Source organism: Lagenorhynchus albirostris, chromosome 19, assembly GCF_949774975.1.
Source record: "Lagenorhynchus albirostris chromosome 19, mLagAlb1.1, whole genome shotgun sequence".
NCBI classification, from domain to species: Eukaryota; Metazoa; Chordata; class Mammalia; order Artiodactyla; family Delphinidae; genus Lagenorhynchus; species Lagenorhynchus albirostris.
In genome coordinates, this window is record NC_083113.1 from 43,191,056 (window position 1) to 43,204,616 (window position 13,561).

Here is a 13,561-nt window from a genome sequence, read left to right on the forward strand (position 1 = left end):
AAGAAACCAACCAACCCAGCTAGCACCTTGATCTTGAACTTCTAGCCTACAGAACTGTGAGAAAATATATTTCTATTGTTTAAGCCACCCTGTGGTATCTTGTTATGGCAGCCTTAGCAGGCTAATACAAACTTCTCTAATTGTAGGGACTTTTCATTTTAATTCTGTCTTCCATCTGGAACAGCCTGTCAAGTAAGTGGAGTTAATATGTTCTCAGTTTCTCTGTTTCATGCTTATCCACCCGTTAGGTCCCTCTCTTTTGTTTGCTTATTAATTCTTTAGTTAATTATTAGTTCTTCCAGCAGATATTGAGTATCTGTCTTGTGCCAGGCCCCTGGAAAAGCCCCAGCCCTGTGCTCTCAATGATGCAAAAGCATAGTGACTATAACATAACATCATTGGTGCCAGACATCAAATGAAAGCCTCTCCACTCAGCCATCAGTGTCTAAATGAGCAGTGTTTCAGGGTAGAAGCTGAGAAGCCATGATTTGGAGGGTGTCTGCCTCCTCATCTCACCCAGACTCCTCAAAGGCCTTGTCCTGCCACTCCTGCCATTATCCTGACTCCAGTGTCCACAGGGATGCTCAGCACCGGGCCTTTTGGTTCCTTGAACTCCCCGTGTGTGATGATGGCCCCTTTCGCTCCATGTCACCCATCCTCCAGCTCCCATGGTAGCCCCTCGACTGTGTTATACCTGAAACAGAGCCATTTCCAAAATTAAAAACTGAAGCATCCCTCTCCAGTGTGTTCCCACTGTGACTATCCTTCAATCTTTGGAGTCCTCAGTTAGTCCACTGACACTTTTACTTTCTCCCTATTCACTTCCCACCTTACCTGGCTCTGATTCCATTGTAGTACCACACTCACCAAACCTGTGAATTCCCCTGATGCTCTATCTTCAAGGCAGCCTCATGGATGAACCCGCACTCGAGCAGCCGAGTACCGGGGAGAAAAATCCAAAACAAATTGTCATCTCTATACATTTATGGAAGTTGCCACCCTTTACCAGGTTTGCCCTTAACACAGTTCACTTGAAATGATTTCAAACCATCCTTACTCTCCTCACACCCCAGGCCTTCTACCTTCTCTCCCTCTCTCTCAGCAGATTCTCTTTCCTTCTAATTCACCAAGAAAACAGAGTCCATCCAAAGGTACTCTCCTAACTTCTTGTTACCTTCTGGCCAGCCTAGGTAGGCAACTATCTTCTCTGCTTCCACTGTAATGTCTGCAGCCAATCCACCCACCTAGGCTTTGGTCCTATTTCCGTTGGCTAGCTTTCTTTACTAGATCCTTCCTATTGGTTTTTTAAACATGCTGAACTCAATGAATGTGAACAACCAATCTGTTCTGCCTAAGTTCACCTGGGTAGAGCCCCTAGCTTTGGAGGCCTAAGAAAATCACTTTCCTAAGGAGAGAAGTAGTATAAAGCAAAACAGAATGGGCTTCAGACAGCGCCACCGGCCTCATAATAACCCGTTACCAGGGACTGAGCCCCAGTGTGGGGTACACTGTTTACATTAGCTAGCTCATTCATTTTCTCCGAAAGGCAGACAAGGTAGATACTAATTATTATTATACCCTATTAAACATCAGGAACCCAAAGCTCTGGGAAGTCAGGCTTATTGTGCGAGTAAAAACTGCCCTATAGGTGCTGTTTTATTCAAAGTGGGATCCAGGACTTGAGGATTCCATTCTGCTCTGCTTCTGGCCCCGCCCCCTCGTGCCCCCAGTCCCGCCCCACCCCCGACACGCCCCTTGCCCCGTCCGGGCCTTAGTCCCACAGCCACGGCGGGGAGCGGCGCCTGCAGTGCCGGTCGTGACCGCCGGGGGGCAGCCGCGCGGCTCGGGCCCGACCGCTCTGCGCCGCGCTACTCGCTCGCCCTCAGACTCCGCTCCCCTACGAGCGGCGACCCTGCCCGTGCCCAGCGCCGACCCGCCGCGCTCCCCGCGCCGAACCAGCTCCTCGGCTCTCGGGGCCGGACCGAGGCTGCAAGCAGCGCCGCGGGGTGTGGGGCGGACCCAGGAGATGAAATGACAACGTCAACCCTCCAGGTACCTCGGCGCGGCGCGGCCCGGCCCGGCTTGAGGAGGCCGAAGGAGGCGCGGCGGGGCCTGCGAGCGGGCAGGCGGGCGGCCTCCTCGGAGCCCCGGCCTCGCGCCCCCGCCCCGTCGCCCTGTTGTCGCCTCCGCCCGTTTCTCTTTTCTCGCGCTCGGAGCCGAGGGTCGCCTCTCGTCCAGAACGCCCGGCTCCCTCGGCCGTGCAGAGCCCCGAGGCCGCTACATGTAGCCGGCGCCCCGGGACTGCCCTGGGGATCAGCCTCACCCGGGCCTCACAAGCGACACCCGGGAAGCTTGGGCCCGCGGTCGGGCCGCTGGCTTCCCCTCCTCCTCCTCCTGCTTCCCTTCGAACAAACCCCCGCTCCTTCCACGGTCTCCGATTTCCTCTTCTCTGCCAAAGACCCTTCATTCATTCCTTAGATCGCGTCGGGTGGTGCTGGGGTGGCGCCACCTGGATGCATGACTGACCCATCCTCCAGGTGCTGCCGGCATTTGCTGGGCCGGAAAACAGAAACTGTTTTGCCTCAGACCTGAGCTTGAATCTCGGCTCTGCCACTCACTAGCATGTGACCTTGGGCGCTCGTTAGCTGATCTTGGAATCTCGGGTTTTCCGTCAGTAAAGTGGGGTAATACCCTGTATAGGGTTGTTGTGATAGTGGTTCTAGATTGAGTAGGTCAGGTAAAGCATTCTTAACACAGTGTCGGTTACATACTAAGTGCTCATTAAGTGATAACAGACACAGTGCTTGGGAGAGTTAGGCAAGAGGTCATGGAAGAAGAGGCATTTGGCTGGGTGGTCAAGGGATGGGGGGGGCATGCAGGTACCTGGAGGTGGAGGAGGGATGGTTACTCCAGGTGGACAAAAAGAGAAGAACAGAGGCGTGGAATACAGTGGGGTACTAAGCCAGGAATTTGCTGGAGTCCAAAGCCAAGCCCCACCATCCACCAGCAGAAGCTGTTATCACACGGGTCGACAGACATGGCCTGCAGATCTCACCTGCCCAGTTTTTATTGGGCTTGTGAGATAAGAATGTTTTTTCCTTTTTTTAGAAGAACAGCTTTATTAAGATATAACTCACATGCCATACAATTCACCTATTTAAAGTGTGCAGTTCAGTCCTTTTAGTATATTCATAGTTGTGCAACCATCACCACAATCACTTTTAGAACACTTTCATCACCCCCCTGATCCCTCTATTCCCCCTAACCCTAGGCAAACACTAATCTACTCTCTGTCCCTATGCATTTCCGTATTCCGGGCATTTCATATAAATGGAATTATATAATATGTGGTCCAGTGTGACTGGCTTCATTCACTTAACATCGTGTCCTAGGTTTTTACGTTTTTGTTTTTTTTTTTTTTTTTTTTTTGCGGTACGCGGGCCTCTCACTGTTGTGGCCTCTCCCGCTGCGGAGCACAGGTTCCGGATGCGCAGGCTCAGCGGCCATGGCTCACGGGCCCAGCTGCTCCGCGGCATGTGGGATCCTCCCGGACCGGGGCACGAACCCGCATACCCTGCATCGGCAGGCGGACTCCCAACCACTGCGCCACCAGGGAAACCCGGTTTTTACGTTTTTAAGTGTCTGAAAAAAGGGATATTTCATGATATGTGAAAATCATGAAATTCAAATTTCAGTATCTATAAATAAAGTTTTATTGGAACACATCTCTGCTCATTTGTTTACATACTGTCTGTGGCTGCTTTGGGGCTACAAAGGCAGAGTTGAGTAGTTGCAACAGAGATTGTATGGCAGGAAAGTCTAAAATATTTACATTCTGTTCCTTTACAGAAAGTTTGCCACCTCCTCTGTTAGCACATCTTTGTTACCCTTTTCTTCCATCCTCATCCTTTGGCACACCTGTTACTAGAGATTCAGCAGGGCTGGTAGTTTTATTTGTCACCTTTCCATGCTGTTATGCAAAACTGTTCGTCTCCAAGTTGCAGCTCAGTCCTCTTGTATGTGAAAAACTCTTTATGGTTGCCAGAACAACCGAATATACTCTGAGGTGCAATAATTAATAGAGTATCTAGAAGGAGGGAGGGGATGGGCCTGCCTTGCCATGTGAGAGGCAGAGCATACCTCGAGTATCGTTCTGAACCCCCCTTTCAAAATGACAGACCCAAGCAAAGTGTATAGAGTGGAAAAGTCCAAGGAACTGGGGGTGTGTGTTCTGGAAACTAGAAGCCACTGGTGATGGGGGCACCCCTTTCATGTCTATCTGGAGGAAGGGCCTCGTGGAGGAGAGTAGACACGTGAAGCTTGTGGTTAAACTAATTATGCAGGAAGGTTCAGGGTGCCTAGCCATTATCTATTTCTAAGTATTGTAGGGAGCTGAAGCTTGAAAACAGTAGCCAACACTCACCTTTCCTCATCTCTTCAACCTGGTGAGTTTGTTTTACATCAGCCTGGCGTAATCTATCCCAGTCTGTTTGTTCTGTAGCACTCCCTGTGTCTTTCTGAGACTTCTTATTTTCAGATGAGAAAGGGCTGCACAGATGCCCAGGCCCTGCCAAGAGCTGGTCAGGAGGCTTATTGTTCACTGTGGACGGAACTGTGTGTATACAGTGGGTTCTGCCTGCCTGGTGTCTAGTGCTGTATCAGCCTGCAGAGGATAATTCTGGTAGTGTTTCCCAGGTTGGTAAAGCTGTGGTTTCTAAAACTGGATATGTAGTCGGGGGGCAGCTGCCTGAAAGATCCAGCATGCTTTAAGTTCAGGGCAGAGTACAGGCCTACAGGGTTTAAATGTTTACAGAGGCTCTCACAGAGTTCTTAGGAGGTTCCAGAGGATCGCTCCCCTCCACTGGCAGCTCATATATGCCTCTGGAGTAAGCACACATTTTTCTTCCTGGATCTACTGGTATATTGAATCACACGTCTAAGCATCCCTTCCCTAGGTCTCAACTTTAGGGAAACTATCTTCTCTTTTCAGCCTAGAGAAGTGAGTTGGGGCAGTAGAAAGAAGCAGAGATCCCTTTAAGTCCATCTCATAAAACTCTTGGGTCGATGGAGGACTTTCCTAGCTGGCTGGCTCCTCTCTGGCCCATGAGGTCAAGGACGGTTTCTGGCCTCCATGCTGAACCACACAGCAATCAGTTGGTTCTGAGGTTTGCCCTGTTGCAGGCTCTCAGTCCAGGTCTATTTCTCTTTCCCCCAAAGCTGTGAAATAGAAAGTGAACTCTCCCTTTGAGCCCTAACCTGAGATACATGATCAGGCTTCTGCTTGACTGAGAAGGAGGTTGCTTTTAACTGTATGAGTGTATTGTGAAAAGGAACGGCTGTCTTTTAAAGCTTCCTTTCAGGGCCTTTCTAGTTGATGTTGGACAAGTAGGCCAACATAAAGGTCTGTGACTGACAGAGTCCCGGGCCTGGCAATATCTCTTAACAGTGTATTCCTGCTGCCTGGAACCCAGGGGCTTTCTGGATCTCTTGGGAAGCACTGGGTTATGTTTTGCCTTTCCAGAAAGCCATTGATCTGGTGACAAAAGCCACAGAAGAGGATAAAGCCAAGAACTACGAGGAGGCCCTCCGGCTCTACCAGCATGCCGTGGAGTATTTCCTGCATGCTATCAAATGTGAGTCCCACGTGGGGTCCTCCCCAGCCGCAGAGCCCCTGCGAGAGGAGGGCGGGCACACGGGGGCTCGCAGGGGCCCCTACGTGGTTCCTCTTTGCAGATGAGGCACACAGCGACAAAGCCAAGGAGAGCATTCGAGCCAAGTGCATGCAGTACCTAGACCGGGCAGAGAAGCTGAAGGATTATTTACGAAATAAAGAGAAGCATGGCAAGAAGCCAGTCAAAGAGAACCAGAGCGAGAGCAAGGGGTGAGTACGGAGGAGCGGAGGACCTGGTGGGGACCAGAGCCCGCACGAACAGGTGTCTGTTTCCTGTGTCGCCGTCGTCTTGGCGCTGATGCTGCTGTGGACTTTCCTGGCACCTTCCTTTTGGGAAATTCTGTTCATAATAGTGATAATGCCTGCAGCTGCCTTCGTCAGGCACTTTACAGGAAACTTCCACTTATCAATACATCATCTCATTGGATCTGTATGGAAAAGCTGTGGGCAAGGTGGGGAGCCAGACTCTGAGGATCTAGCCCAGCTCTGCCACTTCCTAGCCGTGTGACCTTGGACAAGTGCCATGACCCTCCTGGGCCTGCACGTTCCTCATCTGTAGGAGGAGGAAGGTAGTGGGACTTCCCGCCTAGTGTTGCTCTGAGGAGCAAATGAGACGATGCGGGTAAGGCCCTGAGAAGAGGGCTTGGAGCGCAGTAAGGATCGAATAAATGTCAGCTGCTGTTATTCTCATCTTCATCTGACAGATATGGCAGCAGACTCAGAGAGGTTCAGGGATGGCCACAGAGCTGGTACTTGATGGAGTCTGGACCTACACCCGGGGCCTCTGTTTCTGACTTTAAAGCCATGTTCCCTCTACAGCCTGTCACCTCCCATCTGTGTTTTGAGCACAAAGGCCAGTGGTGTCCTGGAGGTGAGGGGAGGGTGCCCAGCTGGGGAGTAGGAGAGAGGAAGGTGGTGTGTCAGCTGCCTCCCCAGAGTGGGAGGCCCTGCTCCTGGACGGAGAGGACACGCCTGTGCTTAGACTCCTGGACAGAGAGGACACGCCTGTGCCCAGAGTGCGAGACACACTGAGGTAGGGGCAGGAGGGCAAGCACCTTCAGGAGGGCTGGAAGAGTTTTAAGGATGGCAAGTTACTTATGTCCGAATAGGGATTGGCCCTGGAGGCACAGCCACTTGCTGTCCTGTTTTGAGTCCCTGTGAAAGGCCAGTAACAGCTCCAAGTGCTTGTCTGGCTGCTCTTGAAGTCCAGCCAAAGCACAGGTCCCTCACCAGCCTGCTAGAGAGGACACATGCCGCGATTCTTATGCCCTTGATGAAGAAGCGAGGGTGGGTTATGAGAGTGTTTCCTGGAGGATCCAGAGGGGAGTGCTGATGATATGTGGCCCCGACATCCCCGAGGTGCCTGTCTGTGGGTCTCTCACCACTGTTGAGCAGGGAAAGCATCTTTTTAGCACCAGGCTGGCAGCCAGAGCCTGGCCTTGCTCTGAGAGCCCCCTTGCCAACTGCCTCTTGCTCCAGCCTGTCATCTTCTGTCTCCTTTCCCAGCAGCGATAGTGACAGTGAAGGGGATAATCCAGAGAAAAAGAAATTGCAAGAACAGCTGATGGGTAAGAGGCTTGAGGCCTGTGGTGATGGGAGGGGGACGTGGCAAGGAGCCCCTGGTGAGTTGGGCTCCAGGTCGAAGGCTCTGCCCTCATCTTGCAGGTGCTGTCGTGATGGAGAAGCCCAACATTCGGTGGAATGACGTGGCCGGGCTGGAGGGGGCCAAGGAGGCCCTCAAAGAAGCTGTCATTTTGCCAATTAAATTCCCACACTTGTTCACAGGTAAGAGTTGAGCCACTTTAGGCCCAGATGCAAAAATATCAGGCTTCTGGGAATTCCCTGGCGGTCCAGTGGTTAGGACTCTGCGCTGTCACTGCTGTGGTCTCGGGTCAGTCCCTGGTCGGGGAACTAACATCCCGCAAGCCGCGTGGCGTGGCCAAAAAAAAAAAAGAAAAATCAGGCTTCTGAGGCCACCAGCTGAGGGCCTCCATTATGAAGGTGTCCAGGTGGCAGATGGTGACTTGGCTCCCTTTTGCCCTTAGCAGGCAAGGGCCCAGGGCCTGCTCATCACGGTCATCTACTCCTTGGCTTCTCTTCAGTGTCAGAAACACTTCTGTGGCTAGAACTTTGACTTGACCATCTCAGTGGTAGGCAGGGTTAGGAACCAGTGCCAGCCAGTGTCACTTTGCCAGGTCCTGGGGGTCATGAGCCAGGGCTAGGATCAAGCCCTCGGCAGGTGATTTAGTTCCCTTTGCTCCTTTGCTCCTAGAGCAAAGTTGTCATGTAGAACTTTTCATTTCTGCCTGTGTTTACCATGACTGAGGCCCCTCTGCTTTTTTCTGTTCCCTTTCCCCAGTCAGGAAGAAGCTTACTTCAGTTCATTCTTTCTCGTAGGCAAGCGTACCCCTTGGCGGGGAATACTGCTCTTCGGACCCCCTGGCACAGGGAAATCCTACCTGGCCAAAGCAGTGGCAACGGAGGCCAACAACTCTACCTTCTTCTCTGTGTCCTCCTCAGACTTGATGTCTAAGTGGTTGGGGGAGAGTGAGAAGTAAGTCAGCCGCCAGGCTCCACTCTCCTGGCAGCCCTGGCAGCTGCTCGTGGTCCAGCTTCCCTGCCCTTGGAATCACCTCCCAGAGGAGCCGCTGTGGATGGCCAGGAAGAGTAGCTGGGAGAGGGGTATCTTGCTAGCTCGTCAGGTGGGACACGGTCCTCACAGAGCCAACGGAGACTGGAAGGGAACTTGGGAGCCATAAGTCCTCATGAAGGGAAGGGAAAGGCGCTCACAGTAACTGGGTTTCAGCTGAGTGTTCTCTGTTGGGGACTTTATACAGTTAACTTATTCCCCACACCGGCTCCCATTTTGCAGATGATCAAACTGAGGCGGAGAGGAAGGGAAGTGACTTGTCCTCAGACCAGAGCTAATGAACGGGGCTGCCAGGATTTGAAGTTGTTGCCAAGGCTTGCTCTTCCTCTCAGTGCAGTGCTGCCAGAGGATCTGTTACCACTATTTTTTCTGTTGTCTCAGCCTCTCCAAGGGAAGGGCAAGAGGAGAGGTGGTGCCTGGGACCCCGGCTGGGCATGTGTGCAGGTGTCTGGATCCCAACCCTGTGTCTCACCCTCACAGGCTAGTCAAGAACCTGTTTGAGCTGGCCAGGCAGCACAAGCCCTCCATCATCTTCATTGACGAGGTGGATTCGCTCTGCGGATCCCGCAACGAAAATGAGAGTGAGGCCGCCCGAAGGATCAAAACGGAGTTCCTGGTCCAGATGCAGGGTGTGTGCCAGTCCTGGGTCCCCTCCCTGGTTCTCGTCCCCCACTAAAGCCAGCCTAGGGCGTCATTATTTAGCTGTGGCTGGACCTGACTGTCCTTTCAGTGGAGGGGGTATCAGAGAAGCAATTCTTAGCTCCTTCTCATTGAGGAGAGGTTACTGCAGCCTTGGCTGGCCACCTCTCCGCCCCTCCCAAGGCAGGCAGGGCTGTAGGGCTCTTCACCCAACTAAAGCCAGCCAGGTTCCTGACGGTGGTGTCACAGGGACAGCTCCAGTTCAGGACGCAAAGTCCCTGAGGTCCTTCCCACAGGTTCTGACTGATCCTTGCAGGTGTTGAGTTGGCGTCTGTGTTTCCCTTTCTCCACAGGGGTGGGGAATAACAATGATGGGACTCTGGTACTTGGTGCCACAAACATCCCGTGGGTTTTGGATTCAGCCATTAGAAGGAGGTGAGTGTTCCCCAGTAGGAGCCAGGGCCCAAGATCTGTCTCCAGCCGTGGTCAACCTGCTGCTGGCAGCAGGGGGTGCAGCCTGACCCCGTTTCTCTGGCGGCTTCTCCGTGTCTGCAGAGCCCTTAGTGAAGCCGGCTTCTGGAGGGCCCCCCGAGCCTCTCCATTGAGACCATCCCGCCATCCACTCTCAAGTCGTGCCATGTGCTTGTTTCTCTAGGTTTGAAAAGCGAATTTATATCCCATTGCCGGAGGAGGCTGCCCGTGCCCAGATGTTCCGGTTGCATCTGGGGAGCACTCCTCACAACCTCACAGACGCCAACATCCACGAGCTGGCCCGGAAGACGGAAGGCTACTCAGGCGCAGACATCAGCATCATCGTGCGGGATTCCCTCATGCAGCCCGTGAGGAAAGTACAGTCAGCGACACACTTCAAAAAGGTGAGTGGGCCAGCAAGGAATTGCTTAGAAAGTGTCACAGGAAAGGGGATATTGGCTTTCTGGCTGCTTGGGTGACACATTTTGGGTCTCCTGGGGAGCCAAGGGTAAGTGCATGGTGAGCTCTCTGACTCCAGGGGCTGGGGTTACACCTGCTTCCACCTCCCCTGCAGTTCTGGCTGGAGGGCGACCATCTCAGATTGTGTGATGCTAGAGGACAGGGCACCGTGACTGTCACCTCTGCCACCCCTGCAGTCAGCACTGTGCTGATGCGCATGGTAGACCCTGCTGCATGTCTGAAAGCAGTGGGTGCAAAATCACACACCATGAAGAAGAACTCCATTCATGCAGCAGATGTTTGTCAGGTGTCGCCGAGGGTCCTACTGTGTGCCTGGCACTGTTCTAGGTGTTGGGGAGACACTTGTGACCACAGCAGACAAAAATCCCTGCCCTAGGGCTTCCCTGGTGGCGCAGTGGTTGAGAATCTGCCTGCTAATGCAGGGGACACGGGTTCGAGCCCTGGTCTGGGAGGATCCCACATGCCGCGGAGCAACTAGGCCCGTGAGCCACAACTACTGAGCCGGCGCGTCTGGAGCCTGTGCTCCGCAACAAGAGAGGCCGCGACAGTGAGAGGCCCGTGCACCGCAATGAAGAGTGGCCCCTGCTCGCCACAACTAGAGAAAGCCCTCGCACAGAAACAAAGACCCAACACAACAAAAATTAATTAATTAATTAATTAACTCCTACCCCCAACATCTTCTTTAAAAAAAAAAAAAAAATCCCTGCCCTACAAGAGCCTCGTTTCTAGTGGGGGAGACAGACAACAAACAAAATAAAGACTCATTTCTTAGAGGGTAATGAGGGGAAGACGGAGCCAGGGAGGGAGGTCTGGTGTTTCTGAGGTTTGGAGGGGGTGTGGGTAGGTTTCACTTTTAAAGGATATGCCACACTGGGTGACACTGAGTCAAGAGTTGAATGACGGGAGGGATTGAGCCTTGGGGATATTTGGGGAGATGTTGCCAATGGAGCACGCAGCCTTCGGTTGGAAAAACATTTTGATGTCACTGCACTTGTGGTGAGATTTGATGGAGTTGATGAGGAAGAGGAAGCTTTCTAGGCATTTGGGCCACAGATTGAGATTCCAGAGAATAGTAGCTGGAATAGCATGCTGATCACGAACCTCTGAAATCAGACTTGGAGCCACACTGACTGCCCAGCCCAAGGGTTTGAAGGAGCCCATCAGTCAGATCAGACTGATGATCTAGAAACCCAGGCATTTGTTCATACCATGCTATTACCTTCTGCTCAGGACTCAGAAACCTGAGTCGTCCCGCCCCTTCCCCAAATGCCATGGGGCAACCCCTCCAGCCAGTCAAACTCCTGTTTGGTTTCAGGTCTGTGGCCCTTCCCGCACCAACCCTAGCATTATGATCGACGACCTTCTGACCCCATGCTCACCAGGGGACCCAGGGGCCATGGAAATGACTTGGATGGATGTCCCCGGTGACAAACTCTTAGAGCCTGTGGTTTGCATGGTAAGTGGCCAGCTGGGAGAGAGGACTACACAGAGCTTGTTTTGTACACAGAAGGAACCAGTAAATGTCTGTCAGCACGGTTTGATTTGGTGCAGTTGCATAGGCAGCCTCTCATCTGACTGTTCTTGGCCTCTCCTTATCCTGGTCTTGCCTGTTCTGTGAGGCAAGTGTTTGCCATTGGGCCTGGTGTGGTGGGCGTGCAGTTGGAAAAGAGCTTCTCACATGAGTTAAGAAATAATGGGAACTTAGATTCTCTCAACCGGAAGTAGGCCATCTGGAAATGACATGAGCTGCCTCAGGAGGGGAGCGTCCCTACCCCAGTAGGCCTTCAGGCAGAAACCAGGCAACGGGAGTTCTGCATTAGGGGCTGGGGCGTGACCTCGGCGGCAGGGCTCTTCCCACCCTGGACTGCATGGGGTTGAGACTAAGGCAGGCTGAGGCCCTGGAGCCCAGCCTCCCTCACCCACAAGCACTTGTCTTTGCAGTCGGACATGCTCCGGTCTTTGGCCACCACTCGGCCCACCGTGAATGCAGATGACCTCCTGAAAGTGAAGAAATTCTCAGAGGACTTTGGACAGGAGAGTTAAAACCTTCTTCACATGCGTGATGGTGAAGGTGGGAGTTGATTGGGGTCAATCCATGGTACTCCCCATGGCAGTGGCCAGACAGGGCTCCAGGGCTTGTCCTAAAGTCACTACAGCATCCCCTCTGCTGTCTGGCCATCAGCTGGGGGAGCAGGAAGGAAGGGCCTCCCCGGCCGCGGAGACGCAGAAGCACATTCGGCACCCAGTGGAATTCTGGCTCTTCCTGCTTCCTCCTCCTCTTCTGGATGCTCACCACCTCCTTGTCCTGCTCCTCCATGGTTTTTTTTTTAAACCATTTTTTGTCCCCCTAAATTAATGCTGCTTGGATTTTCGTCTTGTTTATAAATAAAGTTAAGATCTGCCTGAAGCGTCAAGGAGCGGAAGCAGCCCGTGCTTCGGGCTTGGTGCGGCAGACCTTCGGAATGGCTGGCCAGAGCCCCGCTGCCCATCCCTTCCAGACCCAAGTTTTGCTCCATGTGAACAGAATGGCTGATGCCCTGGGTCCCCAGCCCCGGCTCTGTCTGTAAAGGCCAAGAGTAAAGCCAAGCCATTCTCTCCCTCCGGGCCCTGTGTCCTCCCTGCAGGAGAAGAGGATGGTTTTTGTGAGCACAAAGCTGTATAGATGAGAACGAGTGAAGGCAGTCAGTCGGGTTTCCCTGCTGCCTTTTCTTCCCTCTGAATGTGAGAACACTGAACCCGGCCACTGCCCCCGGGTCCCTGTCCTGGAAAGGGGCTAATAAATCCTTTTCCTTTCTTGAGCCACCTGAGTGATCTCATCTTTGACTCTTGTCTGAGGCTCTTTGAAGGCCACACTTGCTTCTACTAGAAAGATCCTCTGGGGTCTGCTCCCTTTTCAGTGGAGTAGCAAGTAAACAGGAACGTCACCAGCTGCTGCAGTTTCCGGGCCTGTTCTCCAGTCAGGTTCATGAGGCCTTTCTTCCCCCAAGGCCTCAGAAGTGCGGTGGGGGTGTTTAAGGGACTTGGGCGATTCTTGTTGTTCAGCCTACAGATCAGGGGCTGCAAACTGGGAAGCCTGTGGGCCAGACGTGGCCTGCAGTTGTGCTTTGGTTTGGTCTGCTGCCAACATTTAAAGTCAAGTTGACATAAAAATTTAGACCTCTGGCTTCTGAAACAGTAGTTTAGGAAACGCTAGACCTGAATCCCCATGAGGCAGCCTATCAGCTGCATCTGAGCAGGGCCTTTCTTGTTCATAGGAGGACTGTGTTCTCCAGCTCACGCGTCCCCACCTGGACTGCCTCCTTTGCATTTCCTGTCCAGCCCCTGTGGCCATTTGAACCTGTGACTCCTGATAGTGAGACAGCCAAGGCTCCAGAGCTAGCAGCCCTGGAAGTGCTGTCTGAGGGGCAGCAGAAGCAGCCTGGCATCCGGTTCCTGTAGCTCTCCTCCCCCTCCAAAACCTAGCATTCTTCCTCTGTATCTTCAACCAGAATGGTCCAGAGCTGATTATGTGGCCCCTCTTGATCTTGTTAGCTTTGCACTGTGGTGTTTAACTTTTGCTTGGTTCCTTGAAGGCTTAGGCCCAGTGTTCCTCTCCAGTGCTGGTGGATCAGCAGGCCTGACCTCCAGATGTCACTGTGGCTGGGATCTTT

General features: G+C 52.9%; 1 protein-coding gene across 2 annotated transcripts; it reads left to right on the forward strand.

Moving 5' to 3' along the window:
* The first annotated feature begins 1,875 nt into the window (after positions 1–1,875).
* Positions 1,876–12,709, forward strand: VPS4A (vacuolar protein sorting 4 homolog A). Of its 2 annotated transcripts, none has more exons than XM_060130751.1 (11): positions 1,876–2,052; positions 5,522–5,633; positions 5,734–5,881; positions 7,178–7,239; positions 7,337–7,456; positions 8,069–8,225; positions 8,802–8,950; positions 9,314–9,395; positions 9,616–9,835; positions 11,227–11,367; positions 11,853–12,709. In XM_060130751.1, exons 1-11 carry the CDS (start codon positions 2,032–2,034, stop codon positions 11,952–11,954), a joined length of 1,314 nt encoding a protein of 437 aa, XP_059986734.1. In that variant the 5' UTR covers positions 1,876–2,031; the 3' UTR covers positions 11,955–12,709. The 2 variants fall into 2 exon arrangements, with proteins under 2 accessions (XP_059986734.1, XP_059986735.1); XM_060130752.1 differs by having other exon boundaries at positions 7,181–7,239.
* The last annotated feature ends 852 nt before the right edge of the window (positions 12,710–13,561 follow it).